Raw genomic sequence first — 17,596 nt, 5'->3', positions numbered from 1 at the left:
CGTGACGTTACTTATAACCTACATGTACTATAGTAATCCTGTCGAACCCACGACCGCCGGAACACTAGACTGGCGTGTAACCAACAGAGCTAGCCGGGCGGCTGGTTAATTCTTACACTCATACAGCATTTACATTGAAGCTGTTATACATATACAATGGTTATTTCATATATTGTTTGTTAAAGCTGCACTCTCACAGATTGAACGTTTTGACAACTTTTTTATTTTTTGTCTTGGAACGAGACAATTTTTGCGAGAATCCATGGAAACCAGTTATATAAGAATGCTGACAAAAAATAGATTTTAATATTTAAGTTAAAAATAATGTTTTAAGCATTTTTCCTAAACCGTTAGTAACGGTTAAAGCCATAAAACATTAATTTTCGAACGGAAATATGAAAATCTACGATCTGATTTTTTGTCTGCAAACTTATATCATTGGTAAAAAATTGCTCGTTCCAAGACAAAAAATAAAGAAGTTATAAAAATAGTATATCTGTGAGAGTGCAGCTTTTAAACACAGTCCGTTCAAATGCTCGCATGAGCTTATATTGTCTTGTTTATATCTAGCTGACTCAAAATAAAACTTATCTTATTAGCTTTTTTTTGGCCGAACAAGGCACTACCCTTGCCTTTTGCTTCTGACACCAGTAAAGCAAACCTGGGAGGAAAAGTGCACCCAATGTGGCGGTCGAACCCACGACCGCCGGAACACTAGCACGGCGCTCTAACAAACTGAACTAGCCGGGTGGCTAGTTCTGTACAAGCGTATATGTATGATGTTATATACTGCACTTGTATGACCACCGATGGAATTTGCTAATATCGTTTGGTAACCCTACTTGAAAAAAGCAACCAAACTATTTCCATGTATCAAAGATCTCCACTGCTAGTCTACAATGAATGTTTGGCTAAACTGGCATTCCCTTAGTTATAGAAAGTCGCGAGCTAATGTTACAAACTTTTAAAACGCATAGACAATTTAATAAGTGCAGTTTTGTTCAGAGTAACAACATGTAATTACTTCAAGCCTCAGCAGCAAAGGCGTAGAACCACATTCGCACTGCATCAGTTTTAATCCCGTGTTTTTAATACGTGGAATTAGTTGCCACAGGATGTTGTTCAGGCCAAGGATTTGGAAAACTCTAAGATCATATTTGATAGGCATGCACGGAAAAGACAATATGATTAATTAGACTCAAATAGTTGTTGTTAAGAGACAGTGTTACATGACCAAACAACATATACCACTTCACCATACTTTATGGGTTTTCACACGATATGTATTTGCTATTTTGAAATAAACTATAATTATAATATTTTAAATGTGCTTTTTTGTTGGAGAATTATTCCATATGTAAATTAATTAAAATACCAAATTGCCAAACTCTTATAAATTGCTCTTGTGTTATATTATCATATTTACCCAACTGTAGTTCCACCCCTGAAGTCCTGTGATCATACCTATTCATCCGAATCCATACTTTTTGTACTAACCTTTAATAAACGACTGTTTCTTTCCTTTAAATTGTATTTCATTATTTTTTAAATCAGCATATTTTAATTGTCTTTATACATTAATTTAGTATTTGAGATTCCCATAGTAAGTGCTAAATTGCAACATACAGTCTGATTTCTGTTTTACCATGTTCATTATTTGTTATATTCGTGGCACTTTCGATATACAACTAGAGACGACCAGTCGTAATTATAGTATTTATTATAATTATCTTTAGGAGTATGGTTTCAGTTAACTCTCGTGTACACACATTATTGAGATAGATATTTACTTTTAAGAAATCGCGTCAAGTTGTGCCATGTTTCACGAGAGCAGGAAGTTACGTTTATGGTTAAACGACGCTGACCTATTTTTATTAATCTGTCTTGATATTCTAGGTTGTTGGGCATAGTGCACAGACGGAATGTAATTCTGCTTAAAGCTACGTACAGTGGTTGTTTATTGTGCGTCTGTGTTTATCACAGCCACAGATGACTACCATTTAAAGTTCCACCATGTGACATACTTTTTGAGCTGAACGGGACACAATGTCTTACAGACAATGTTTACTAAATCAAAAGCCATAACTAAGCAGTGTCAAAAACCCACAAAGGTGCACACCGATGCATGCTTACCAATATTCTTCTGAAGTTTCATGACTCTAGGTGTAACACATGAACCTCTACAACATTACTGTATGTTACACAATATTGTGGCCATTTGTACAAAGTCAATGGCCATATTTATTCTCTGACCGAGTGGAATGCGAAATAAAATCACAGGTCCTTATCAACATTCCTTAGAAGTTTCATGAGGGTCGGTCTAACACGTTTGAAGGTACATGCAACCAAATATCTTAAAACAGAATATTTGTTAATGACCGATTGAATAACTATATTATCATTTTTCTTAAGTTTAAACCAGTATTTTAAAATACGTACGTATCTATCAATATGTAAGGGGTATCTACCCAATTCACCATATATATAGCAGCGTTGGAAGTTGTTTGTCTAACACCAAGTATAGCTTTGCAAAACCTCAAATGTATCCTCTCCAACAAAATCCTCACAATTGGAGAGGATACATTTGAGGCCTTTAAAGACCTAGTTAAAGGAATGTTTGGCATGATAATCCCCTGCTGTGCATCTCCTGCTAATCGCACAGTAGGGGTCAATTTTCTGTGTATTGGTTTATTGGCTCAGGACAATTTAGGGTCCATTTTTACAATAAAAGATCGAAAACTGCACAGCAGGATACTCAGATAGGAGATCTGACAAGCCAATTAGGCAATAAGATTAAGATCAATCAACAGAGGTTGTGTATTAATACACGTTTTTTTGTTGTTTTTGTTTTTTTCTGGGGAGGGGGGGGGGGGGGGGGGGGTCTTATAGAAGGCTTAAACTAGCAGGATACTCAGATCGGAGATCTGATAAGACAATTAGGCAATTAGATGAAGGTTTTTACACGGATCTATACATAGTTTTGTTTCTATACAGGGTTGTTGTTTTTTTTGTTTTTTTTTTTTTTTTGGGGGGGGGGGGGTCACTTCTAGAAGGATTAAACTAGGTCTTTAATGGACCTGGAGTCACTTATAGAAGGATTAAACTAGGTCTTAAATTGACCTGTATTAAAAAGAACCATCATGTTTGTACTCCCATGGATTATCCTAGATTTTATTTTCGTCTTTGGTAATAGTTCAGTGAAAATTCTCACCTGCATAATGAGGATTCGGCCAACCAGTGTAGGTAGTGCTCTTATTGATCAAGCTCTACATTTTGATGTACCGGAGACCGAAGTTTATTCTAAATTATCTTTCCTTCAGTTTTCCTTTGAGGTAAAAGCAGAAGATATTTTGCGAAGAAAACTTCGTCGAACTGCATTGGGAATATTTATTAGGTAATTATAACGAAATATCACCTGACAGGTACACTGGTTGTGATCATTTAATAAACTATTCTTCCGCTATGTTGAATTCATTCTGATGTATCCGTCCGTTGCCGCAGTCTAGGGTGATATTGGCTCCAGAAACTTACGTGTTTGGGGTTGTTTGGTGTATCTTACCAATATACAATACTTTCGATACATAATTGTTAAAGGTGTTGTTTAGTTATAGACAGTATTCCAGGTCTATATGTTTTATTATATGTACAAGAAGATAATGGTGGTGTATTATTCAAAATTATCACTGTAAATGTTCAACAAATGTTAGTCCAAATAATTGTACGTTGACGGATATTTTTTAGATTTTTGATATGGCAAATCCTTCACGTACAAATTGTTTAGTATCAAAAGTGGGTAGTTGTTCCGATCAGGATTCTGGGTTAAAGCATATAGCGTCTATAAAATATCATAAAAACAAGAAATATAACCAGATAATGTTATTTTATATTAGTTCCATACACAAAAAAATAAATATCCAACTTATAATTATGAGTTTGACGGCTTTTCTTCATTTCATTCTGTCAAAACATAACGATATATACATGAAGGGCACCTGCAAGGCTTTAGGGCACAGTTTTAAATCGCTCGGAACATTTCGGCCATGGCCGAAATGTTCCGATTGTATAACGAGGTCTATCACGAAGCTTTGTCGGAGGAGGCCGAGCTATTACGATTGTATCGAGTTGTTCCCCTTCGCATAATTGTTGTCTGTGTCAGTCAACTTTCGTTTTATTGGAAAGGTAAACAACTTGTTTTAATGAATTAAATGCTTGTTTAGTGCAAAATAACATTTCACTTACATGGTAAAGTATGAATATAACTCTTTATGATCAATTTCAACCATAAAATACTTCACTTAAAACAATTTCAATATTTTTAAAACACCCCCGTTTTTTGCACATTCCCGTTTAGACGTTAGGGATTGGAAGAATCCCGTATAACACGTCTATTATTTTAGACTACAACAAATGTATGTATGTACTATGTTAGTTAGCTACAATAATGAGCGATCAGGGATACTTTTTTTTATTATTTTGACTTTTCTTATGTATCCCTGAAACGCTACAACTCTCTACCATTTAACACTGGGTGAAAGAATATTTAGTAATATTATGCATCGATGTTGAATAATAATGACAAAATTGTTCAATATATACCTGACACTGATCTTAGTCCAAATAATTGTTAAGTTGGCGGATTTTTTTTTTACGATTTTGATATGGCAAATCCTTGATGTACAAATTATTTTGTTAGTGTGTAGTGGGTAGTTATTCCGATCAGGATTCCGGGTTAAAGCATATTGTGTCTATAATACAGATGAAACGATTAATCGCGATGTGGATTGAACCGTGATTTTTTGGCCTCGATTCGATTCGATCCGTAAGGTGTCAGTTTCGGTTCGATTTTTTATTGTCAAATAGCTCTCAATATAATTATTTACTTGTCGAAACAAACCATTCAAATTCCGATGTAAATTTCTAGTCAGCTGTCAAAATAAACGGTATCGGGAGTATTTTAATAGAGGCGCAACGATTGGCGGAATACTTCTGTTCCAGCCAATCGTATCGGGTGTAACTCACGACGCTACTATTGATCGTCAAGGCGCTTGCTGTTATCTGATTTGTATTGTGGCAAGCGTCTGCGTGTTCATTCTTGATTACGATGTCGGAACCGACTGTAAAATTACGAGCCGCTCCAAAAAAGTATCGTTCCAAAGTGTGGGAATACTTTGGATTCAGAGATGGAACGTCAGACGAAGATAATAAGCCGACGTGCAAAGTTTGCTACGCAGATATTCTGTGTAAATCTGGGAACACGACTAATATGTCCAATCACTTAAAACGAAAACACTGTATTGACATTTCGTCTGCTTCGAGCGCAACCTCTGGTCCGCAATCTACCCCGGTAGGCAAACCATCAGCAAATAAGTCATCCAATGCTAAAATACCAGACATGTTTAACATGAAACAAAAGCTATCTACTTCAAATGACCGCCACAAAGCACTGACTCAGGCAACGGCAGCATTCATACATGTAGCTATGGACATGAGACCTTTTAGCGTAGTTGAAAATAAGGGTTTTCAATACCTCATGAAGATTGCTGAGCCACGCTATTGCCTCCCTAGCCGGACTTTTTTTTGCCAACACTGTACTCCCAGGTATAAATAGTAGGGTAAAGAATAGGGTAATGAATGAGCTTAGATGCTGTGAATCATTAGCAATCACAACTGATTCTTGGACGTCAAGGGCAACTGTGAATTACTTGACTGTAACAGCTCACACAATCAGCACTGACTGGGAAATTTCTAGCTATACTTTGGAGACTCAGGCATTCTCAGAATCCCACACAGCAGAGAATCTGTCACTTTCTCTGGTTGACACTGTAAAACGTTGGAATTTGGAGCGTCATGGAAAAGGACCCACAGTTACAACGGATAATGCAATGAACATTGTCAAAGCTGTGAGGTTGTCAGAGCTGAAGCACATTCCTTGTTTTGCCCATACTCTCAATTTGGCAACACAGAAAGGGCTTGGAATCAAAGAGATGGACCGTTTGTTAGGAAGAGTTCGGCGAATAGTTGGGCTATTTCATCGCAGTACAACAGCAGCCGCAGTTCTGAGGTCATTGCAGTCTCAACTTGGTTTACCTACGCACAAACTTCTCATGGACGTTGCAACTAGATGGAATTCTAGTTTCCATATCAGTGTTCGACATTAACGGGGTCCCGGGATCCCGAGGACACCAATTTTTTGGGAGGGACACCTAAACTTCGAAGTCCGGTATTCCGTCGGGACCCTTAAATTTCAGACCATTAAAGGCTAAATATAAATAAATAAGTAGCATTTCATTAATTTATTACCTTAATTCGGGTCCCCTTAAATTTCTTGACAGTGCATGTCAAAATGATACTATAATTATTATTATCGGACACACCAAAGCGAAAGTATAGCTGACTGTTTGACTATAGTTACGTCATGAATCTATAAATAAACTGGTCATTTCACATGGCGCATGCAGGTTATCGCTTCCGTTTTGTTGTCTACATTTTCAACAAGGTCAGAGGTGACAGAGATTAATTATCGGTAAAATACTTATGTGGAATTGTTTTGCTTATGTGTCAGAACCACCCCAAAAAGATGCCAACACTGGTGATACCTTTATGGTACGACTTCGAGTATTTACAGTAACATTTACGGCACAAAAGACCGGCATCATACATTCAGCATTCTTTGTTAATTTGCATTCAACTTATCAGTATTCTTTGTTAATTTTAAAGACATATATTTTAATGCTATGATCAAATCATAATAGAAATAAAATTTGCTAAGTTTTATTCATTATCTACAGTCAATTTATAAAATTTTACGACTTTTTGGCGCGAAAATTAACATACACAATTTTTGGTCGTCTGCTCTTCCAGTATGCACTACAGCTGTTGGGCAGTCTGATTGATTTATCAGCAGCTCTACTAATATAAATGCGTATCTTCCGAAAATCTAAAAATAGTAACAATATCAAGTTTTTGTTTACATTGTATCCATCTTTGTTTTTGACTGAAAAATCTTTGTTTTTGACTGAAAACAGAAGGGACTTAGACATTCTACCGCTTTTGAACCCAATCTACCAACATAGAGACCCAAATATACCTCTCTCCCATTGCCAGAGGTTCACATGTCTGACAATATAGTGCTACTAAACTTGTCATTACATGCTGCTGAAAACATGAATGATATGGTGTATACTTGAATTACAAATTGAAAGGTAAAAGACACTGTATTTGTATGTTGAATTTAATATTAAAACAGGCTCAACAGTGAAAAAAATGTAAAAAGTGGAAGGGACTCCTAATTTCATGAAGGGACACCTGATTTCAAATGTTGGTGTCCCTTCGGGATCCCTTGGAAAATGGTTAGTGTCGACCCCTGCATATGATTGAGCGGTATCTAGAGCAGCAAGCAGCCATCTTTGCCACTTTACTGCACAAAAATGTCAAGAAAAACATTGCAGATGTAATCACTCTGTCTGATACAGACAATCAAAATCTCGAAGCAGCATTAAAAATCCTTGGACCAATCAACACGGCTACAATTCTGCTATGTTCAGACAGCAGCCCAACTGTATCACTGATACATCCCATGAACGAGATGCTTTTGGTCCAAATGAAGATTATGCGAGGAGACAATGCTTTCGTCAAAGCCGTCAAAGATGCCATTGTGAAAAATCTTCTGCCAAGGTATTTATCAGTTCTTTGTGAGTTATAATTTGGATGCAAAATCCCCCTTTTTGAATCAAACTAGAGATATCACATTTTCTAGTATGAAGCTTTATATTATATTATAATAATTATTATAATAATAAACTTCATACTAGAAAATGTATTTTGCAAGACAAATCTTTCTTTGAAAATTAATTGGGCTAATTTTTAAATAAGTTTGTATATTTTTTCAATAACAAACTGTGAAACATTCATAGCTTTAGCAAACAGTTGAAACTTATCAGACAGCACCTGCTGTCCTGTCTGATATGGGTTAACTGTGCTTGTTGGACTTCAATTCTAATGGGCAAAGTAAATTTTTACATACCTTTCTATATTTTTGCATTAAATGTAAGTTTTTACAGGTTAAATTGATCAATGAATAAAATAAATGCTTACACTAGTCATTTGTATATTTACAGGTACGCAGAGCCAGATCTACTTGACATGCTGCATGTAGCTGCTGCCCTAGATCCTAGGTTCAAATCTCTGCCATACATTCCGGAAGGAGACAGACATGACATCTCCAAGTCTATGAGCAAAAAGGCAATGGCCATTGCTGTAAGTATATGCAAGCTGTACGGTTACTAGCTTACTGTTATCAACTGTTTGATACCACAACAAAAATGCTGACCTAGCCCTAGGCAAGACATAAGGTCGGCCCTGGTCGGGTCAGCATTTATGCATTTGGTAGAATACCATCAGCATTATACAAAAATGTTTACCTAAGTCATACTACTAAGTCATGAAATAATGTATCCTACATATTACACATATTTGAAATAGTAGGGTTAAAATAATTTAATAAAAACATGAACAGTTTATCATTTATTTCAGAGTATGCAGAGTGATGTGAAAGTCAAAGATGAGCCAAGCAGTCCAGAGGACAGTTCAACTGGGACAGCTCAGCTGTAATGCCTGCCTTACCAGCTCTTGAAGCACTACGATGCCAACCCCTTGATCAGCCAGAAGAACCTGAAGAAGAACCAGCTATGAAGAAGCCCAGATTGTCACCGGAGCTAAAGCCCAGATTGTCACCAGAGCCAAATTCCTCTGAAAATGCTCTAGAGAGTTTGTTTGGTGATGTGTTTGTCACATGTGTTGAACCTGCAAAATCTCTAGACCAGAGGGTTGACAGTGAAATTGCAGACTATGAGAAGGAGCCTGTGGTATCCTTAAAGTCAGATCCACTCCAGTGGTGGAAAGAGAGAGCTGGTCACTATCCTATCCTCTCCAAGCTCGCCAGCAGCTATTTGGCCATCCCAGCAACATCTGTTGCTAGTGAATGGGTTTTCTCAACTGCTAGGGACATTGTGAATGCACAGAGGGGCACACTGAGCAGTGACAATGTGGGCATGCTAATTTTTTTGAAAAAAAATCTTAAGATTTCTGACCTAAATGAATAAAGTATTCAAATGTACCATTTTAATGCTTTATTCCTGTAGGTGAAGTGGTTGTTCAAAGAATGTGCCTCTGTCCATTCACTATGTCAGCACTTCATTTGCTTTTGTTACTTGCTGTTAATAAATCTTATGAATGAAAGATATACTGAAGAAAAAGGCTTTTTGATTCAATTTCCTGAGGCTTATTGAGTGACAATGTGGACATGTAATTGTTTTTAAAAAAGAATTTAAATATTTCAGATTTGAAGGTCTGAAGAATTCAAGTTCTTTTTCAAAAGTTGTTCCTGAATACATTCTGTTTAAGACTGTGACTAGGATACTCTCATTGCTCTAGCTTCTCACAAAAGTATGTTCACACTATTGTTTGTGCATTACTCGACTGATATTACAAAAACAAATAATGTTTACAACTTTGTCAATGCATTTTTTAAAATTGCAAACTTTAATTGAATAGAATCGAAAATAATCGAATCGTGCTAACAAAAATCGAAATCGAATCGATTTTTTTTTAATTGTTTCACCTCTAGTCTATAAAATATCATAAAAACAAGAGATATTACCAGATAATGTTATTTTATATTAGTTCCGTACACAAAAAATAAATATCCAACTCATAATGAGTTTGATGGGTTTTTCTTCATTTCATTCTGTCAAAACATAACAATATATACATGAAGGGCACCTGCAAGGCTTCTGTTCACAATTTTAGAACGATCGGAACATTTCGGCAATGGTCGAGTTGTTACGATTGTGTTTACGAGGTCTATCTCGAAGCTTGTTGGAGATGGTCCAGTTATTACAATTGGATTTCCCGTTGGCATAATCGTTGTCTGTGTCAGTCAACGATTTTGGCCAACTGCTCATTACAGCACGAAAATGCATATTGCAGATTCTATTTAAAACTGCATGTCAACGAGTTTGACTGCATTTCAAATGGGTCATTTAATTTTTCAATTTGCCATGTTGCTTTTGTTTTGTTTTCCTTGTTGTAGTGTATGCGTATGTTCAATGTTCACTAATGTAATATAATAAATAAGAAACACAAGTGTGCTCTAACTATTTATTATGAACTACACTAAGCAATGTACACCAACAGACTGACCAGGAATACTCAGCATGCAAAGAGATAAAGATATAAAGTATAGTCTGTTTCTATAATCTGCAACAGTTTTTTGTAAACAATTTCCTGGATGTTTAGAAAAGTCATGTTAAGCATTATGGGTATCGAATTTTCACTGGAAATATCGCTAAATAGAATAAGAAAGTGTTTATTTATATGGCCAAATACATGTGTAGTTTTACACTTTGACGTAAAAAGCATGAGGCTGACAATGGATATTCCTCAGCCATCAATGCGTATATCATCAAATAGATAACATCAATTCACTTTAGCAAATAAATTTTTGTATATTAAAATTATTTAAAAAATTATTTTAGAACTGTTATTAAAAACAATAGAAATAATGCAATGCTGAGAATATATAAGATATCAATTTGCTATGAAGTTTCATATCCAGCATAGCATCAAATATTCAATGTGGTCAAAATTTAATGTTACACTGGGTGTTAAAAAGGTCAGTAATTTAAGTAAACAAACACTTTTGGCAACTTTGAAAGCATCTCGGGGGGAGGGGTCATAAAAGAACATACATCAAGGATTAATCAATTTGCTGGATGACACAGTATATTCCTGCCAATTTCTGTGTATTATACACTGGAACATCAATTATCAGCTTTTTAATCTGGAAATTGGTATTTTTTATGATAAATTGATCACAGCAAATGAAATTATGAAATTTAGAAGTAATGGTACAAGTCCATCTTTGAAATGCATTTACAGATGAAATCAAATCATTTAATATTTTATCATTGACACCATTCATAAGATAATTCAACAATATGTAACAAAATTATTCCCATAAAAAAGATTTGGCCACAATTTATGTGAGTATTATATTAATCTAAAGGTCATACTGGATATAAATTTTCAATTTTTCAATATCCCCAAAAAAACCTATACAAATAAGGACTGCTTATCAGGAAGTTAGCTATTGACTGGGAGGTCTTATCTGGCAACTTGCATAATATTGTGCTTAACGGTGAAACAAAAATATTATTGAATTAGTGTTAAAACTGTTAAAATATCAGTCAACATGTGCCTTCTCACCTTTCCTGCATGGTTTAAATTCATTGTGATTCTGCTGAGTGGGAAAACTAGAGACTAGCCTGAAAAAGCCCTGAATAATATCAGATTGAATGTTTGGTGATCTTAACCGCAGATATAATATTTTTCGTTTTATTTACAAAGAAAGATGTGGTAGACTTTTTATCAGCTTTTATTATTAGAGCTGTTAGTCAGCTATGTTCCCAATGCGGAATGGTCAAATTTAGTCAAATATCATAGTCTTACTTTCTCTGTCTTTTTTAAGCATTCTTGTTAAATCCAGGGTAAACTTTTGATAATTTTTTATTTCAGTCATGTTCAGTCAAAACTACATTTCCCTGCAGGATGATTGACCATGAAAATCTACTCGCCCTGCACAAAAATTACTCGCTCTACATGTTCACAAAATAAATCAGGTACCACTGATTACACGTTGGCTAGCTTTGCAGCCACTCAAATTTACAATCAAAGCAATGGTTTCAAACATAAAACCATAGACAACAAGTTTGATCCCCTCAATTATCATAACAGTGTTCTTTTTCCTAGTCCTGCATAATTCATTGATGGAGAGGTCTGGAACCAGACCGGCTTATTATAGATTACAAAGTTTAATAGCGCTCTTATACATGTAATTAATTAAATAATAATAATAAATAAGTTAATTATTGATCATTTGTTTTCTTTGATTCCCTGAGCTTATAATAGAATAAAAAGTCTCCGCTTTCAATCATGTGAATTTGATAAAAAATAAACTTGCCCATCATGAGGTCACACATCCGGTTTAAATTTGACTGTTTACATCCGGAATGTTTTTCGCAATCATTGTTTTGAAAAATAGATCAATTAATATTTCTAACTGTGGTATCTTATTGCCCAGGCAGACTAGATTTAATTTTTACTCACCTTGATATTCATGCACAAAATCGAGCAGGCAAGTTGATTTGAAATATGTTTTTAACCTGATTTTTCCTTGAAAATTAATGGGTTATAACCCATTAATTTTCAAGGAAAAATCAGGTTAAAAACATATTTCAAATGAATGGCGAAAAACGGACTGGCGGCTTGTTAACAATTCTGCGTTCAAGTTATTATTCCATGTCATAAAGTCAATATATTTTTTTTCCCAATTGCTATAAAAACATTGTCAGAACGCTTGTCCAGGGAGTGGATGTGACTGACCTGGCAGCGAAAGGATTCTGGGGGTTGTTTTAGCATACATGCCATATCTCCTGGTGGGGGGAAAAATTGCCCGGAATTTCGATCCATTCCCCGGAATAAAAATAAATAAATTTTTTAGTAAGATTTTACATCAGGCAATAATAACAAAGTGAAACCACAGTATGTGAGTGAAACTAAATGTAAACAAATAACTCCGAAAGAGAGAAATAAATCACAATGAATATTTTAAAAAAGGTTTGAAAAATGCCAAAAGGAAACTTTTACAACATTGGAAGTATTTAATTTATTTGTAGTAATAATCAAAGGCAAAGAAATATTACTATTTTGGAAAAGGATGAAATTAATAATATTTTTTCCATTCTCTTATTGTCTGAACGACATCATACCTGATAGTATTAAGCAGAATTTTTTAAAAGACTTTGGAGGAAGGTAAACCAATTTAATTGTCTCGAAAACATATTTTTCCAATGACATATTTTGTTTTGTGAGTGCATTGCAGTCTGACATGACAGTGTATCATAATAATATGATAAATCATGATCTATAAAATAATTCTGTAAATATTCAAAAAGTTAAAGGCTTTCATAGCAATAAATATATTTTTTCGTACTTGCGTCTAAATTTATATTGAAATTTTGCCAACTTACTGAATTGTCTTCAGAAATATGTCATGTATGGTTTAGACATGTCCATTTAGAAGATAATAATAATCAATATTAACAACAAATAAAGCCACAACCAAAACCAAAAGCAACTAGTTAATTTGTTTTAATCAGTTAAAAAGATAAATACAAAGAATATCCTTTTATTTTAGTTTTTGGTCCTTGGAGTCATTAGATCTGCGGAAATTGGCAGTCAAATCACACCCCTGATGTCTAAATTTTGTCTTGAACATTTTCGAATATAGGTCACCTCAGATCAAAAGTCACTAAGTTAAATCTTAAGAAGATTTATTCCATGTCATTAAGTCAAAAGTTTTTTATTCGATTGTTATGAAACTTTGTCTGAAATACTTGTCTTCATGTTGTCTTGAACATTTGTGAATATGGGTCACCTATGGTCTAAAACTAGGTCACTAGATCTAATCTTAGAGAGTTTTTATTCCATGTCATTTAGTCAACAGCTTTTATTCAATGAATATGAAACTTTGTCAAAATATTTGTCTACATATTGACTTGAACATTTATGAATATGGGTCACCTCAGATAAAAAAATAGGTCACTAGGTCAAATCATAGGAAGTTTTTTTTCAATGTCATAAGGTCAATAGTTTTTATCCAATTGTGAATATGGGTCACCTTGGGTTAAAAACTAGATCACTAGGTCAAATATTTGAAACTGCTTTCCCCATGTCATAAATTTACCAGATTTTATCAATTAAATCTTGTTCTGAAAATTTGTCTGCATTGTATCTTATATGGATATTGTGAGTATGAGTCTTCTTGAGATAAAAACTAAGTCATTCGGTCAAGTGTTTGGTAATATTTTTCCCTATTCTAGATTTAAATTAAAAAAATATTTAACTTTTTAAAAGCATTATGTGTATGAAATCATAGATGATAAAGTTTGTTATCTGTGGTCTCGGGGACTTATTTTTTAGGAAAAGCTGACATATATATATAAAATGTTCTTTTTTCCTCACACAAATGGAAAAGTTTCTGTTGTTCGTCATGAAATTTGATCAGGTTATTTGTATAATCATATCTCTGATAAGTATAAATATGGGTCTTCTTGGATAAAAGACTAGGTCACTAGCTCAAGTCTTTGGTTTGCAAAATTGCTTCTTCAACTAAAACATCTGGCTTCAATGCGGCAAAGCCACTTAGGTATCTTGTTGTTGACTTCCACTATTGGGAGCTTTTTTCTTGTTTCTTAAAACATTTTATTGTAAGAAGTGTGAATAAAAGGCTAGTATCAGTATTCATAAGACAACATTAAGTAATCAATCCCTTACTTACATGTAAGTCAAAATCAAATAAAACTATTTCTGTCTGTGCTTTCAACATTAAAGTAGGACTCGTGTTTATGTTGAAATTGAATGAAATGAATAATTTATGACATTTTTAAGTAATTGATCACATTAATGTTAAAGATATATCAATGTTAAAGATATATCAGCAGTTATGAAATGATGGAGATGGTGTATCCAGGGATACCAGCCCAGTGTCTGGCAAATAGTACTATAATGATGTCTATGTTGTCAATTAGTCAATCAAATTTGAGCATTCAGCATTTTGCTTACATGATAAAACTTGTATGGTCAAATGATAATAATCATAAATGATGGCAATTCTTGTCCTATTTGTCTGTGTTAGTGCATGTGATTTATGCACTATCTCGCAAGCAGAGTCTTAAAGGGCCTGTACACCAGATTGGCACCAAAAAAAGTTTTTTTTGTAACGAATCTCAGGACAATTATTTAATAAAATGTTTTACTCTTTGATATCAGAATTGTAAAAAGAATACCAAAATGTAAAAAAAAAAATAGAGTCGGAGACCGGGTTTGAACCGGTGTCGCCAAAATTGCAGTACAGTGTTGTATCCACTGTGCTACGAAGGCTTACCCTACGCGGTTGAAATATTTAAGCTATATACCTAACTTGGTAATATCACGTGATAACATCGACTAGACAATCACCCATCAGGAATGAACTCTACTAGGTAGACATACCTAGTAATCTTTTTTAATGGAAAAAACTGCAAAAAATAAATTAATTGTAAACTATGTGGTACTTAAGTTAGTAAGTTTCAATGCATTGTATACATCAATACCAAGTTTATGTCAGTTTTAGACAATTTTCTTTTTTGTTTCGCTTTTCATCATAAGGAGTACAGCCCCCTTAACCTCCTATTTTCTTTTTGTTTATTTCAGAAAGTATCAGATGTAGATTCCAATACAAAGTGGACACAAAATGACGTCTCCCAAAGGCTTTTCTGAAGTGCAAAGTAAGTCTCTAGGCTAACCATCTCTTAAACAAAAGGAGAGTGGAAGTGGTTTGTCGGTGCAGGTGTCAGCCTCAAGCCATGGGGGTTGTGGGACACAATGTTGTCACAATCGAGCTGAAATATGTTATATTTTTGGTTTCCTGCTGATTTGATGGGATGTTACTACTTGTGTATCTCAAGCCTCAATGACTCAAGAAGTAGGCAAGCAAGGTAAATGAAACTAGTTTTGTGGATAGGTCTTTAGGAGATTATGCACACCATTTGTTTTTGCTATATGGCAACAAAATACAAACTTTTGACTGGAATTTGCAATAACATAAAAAGTATATGCTAGATTAATGAGACTTAGTTTATAAACAGCCATTGGGATACTAGGCATGTCATTTTTTATGAGAAAAATTGTAGTTGCTCTGGCAATGAAAATACCACTTTTTGACTAGGTCTTGGCATAACTCAAAAAGTTAAAAATCTAGATACATGAAAGGTTAATGAAGGGTTATCAGCGGATAATGCATGTCATTCATTAGAGCTAGGATGTCAGTGAAATTGATTGTATAGCATGCCCACATGGAGACATACTTACAAATTGCATTTGGGGTATGCAAGGTCAAGGTCACTTTTACTAAAAATAAAGAAAACAGTTCTGTTCAACTTGATAAAGATCCATGCCCCTACATTGAAGGTCAAGGTCAAAGCAACCTTCTGAACTTATTGTGGTCTGTTGGTCCGTCCTGTTTTTGTCCACTCCATATCTTTCTCATTCATAGGGGATTTTAAAATTATTTGGCAGAAGTGACCACCATAGTATGTAAACATGTCACCCTTAAGACCAGTGTCCCTACATTGGAAGTTAGATCTCAGCAACTTTCTGAATAGAACTAAATATGTATTGCTATATATGCAGGGATAGTAATCACATTCTGTAATAGCTCAAGTTGTTTTAACTGAAATTAGACATGAAATTACCTATTTTGCAGTCTTTCAATAGACCAAAACGTGATTAGATACTATTTTAGGTATAGTTTTGTATTTACTTTTTCTGTACATTTTATATGCTTTCAATTGATACAATTGACCCAGCGTCCAAAATCCACATATTTGATTATCGGATATCTTTATGAGGTGAGATTCTTTCATGGATTCATCGATTTCCAGGATTTTGTTCATTATTTTACACTTAACAAATATCACCGATAGGTTAAAATGCAATCTAGGGCTCTTTAATGCTTCACGCTCAGGCCTCAGTTTCTCAAAACTTTTTAAGTCCCTTATAACAGGATTAAGCTAATCGCACTATTTTTCTTTGTCTTTATATCAACTTCAATCAGAGTTATTGGACTTTAAAGCGACAGTCCGCAAAAGTAACCGTATTTCAAAAGTTTTTAATAAGTTCCACATTGTTTCAGACCGACTCAACCGCAATTATTTTTTAAAAAATCGCTTTAATAACTTAGATTTAACAAATTGAAAATTGCCGAAAGTTGCTATTTTTAGACGGCAAAAGAGAAAGTAGGTCTACGGTTTTTCCGACTACTCTTGGGGGCGATACTATTTCCCGGTCCCGGTCTCATCCGGTCCCGGTCTCCTCCGGTCTCTGTTTTATAGTAGCTATCGGGTGTGATCAAAAAGGTGTTAATGACCGCGGGGGGTAATAGGATTACAAAAGATTACAGTTGATTAAAACATTAGATATTTGATGATAATTATGTCACTATTTATTTCAAATTTTATATCAATAAAACATAAAATAAATTTAGGCAAAGATAAAAACATGAAATATGCACATGTACTGAAATTAATGTCATGAATAACAAACACATTGAGTGTGTGTTTTTTTCATATTAAATTCAGTTATAAGTATACTATTGATAATAGTAATACAAAAAATAACAATGCTTGACTACATGTAAATCAGATATGAGTCGGATATGCAAACATGGAATTTTTCAATTGTAATCATTTATGCTTAAAATTTTTTATGTCGGGGTAAACATAAAAGGAAGAACAATAACATAAAATAACATAATTTAAAAGGTGCAATTCTAAGTTACTTCACACTCTAGCCGTCCTCAATCTTTTATGCAAAAAACATGAGCATTTGTACTGCATCGCATCTTTCTCTACACCTTTAACACGAATTGCATAAATAGTGTATAACAAATTGCATAAATTAAGACATAATGTTTATATATTTTATACCATTTTGTTAC

At 34.3% G+C, this 17,596-nt stretch overlaps 1 protein-coding gene across 2 annotated transcripts in view; it reads left to right on the top strand.

Annotated features, from left to right (window-relative positions):
• Positions 1-3,332: 3,332 nt before the first annotated feature.
• Positions 3,333-17,596, top strand: part of LOC128238424 (sex comb on midleg-like protein 2) — a 41,580-nt gene continuing 27,316 nt past the window's right edge. Inside the window, exons 1-2 of one of the 2 annotated variants that reach the window (XM_052954339.1) lie at positions 3,333-3,394; positions 15,313-15,386. In XM_052954339.1, coding sequence (XP_052810299.1) covers positions 15,353-15,386 — 34 coding nt within the window. In that variant the 5' untranslated portion in view covers positions 3,333-3,394; positions 15,313-15,352. Of the gene's footprint in view, positions 3,395-11,642; positions 11,679-15,312; positions 15,387-17,596 lie in introns of those variants that run through there. The other variant, XM_052954340.1, reaches the window with a different exon arrangement.

This window comes from Mya arenaria, chromosome 6 (assembly GCF_026914265.1).
Source record: "Mya arenaria isolate MELC-2E11 chromosome 6, ASM2691426v1".
Classification (NCBI taxonomy): Eukaryota; Metazoa; Mollusca; class Bivalvia; order Myida; family Myidae; genus Mya; species Mya arenaria.
The sequence above is the reverse complement of the archived record's forward strand: the minus strand, read 5'-3'. Positions and strand labels throughout refer to the sequence as shown.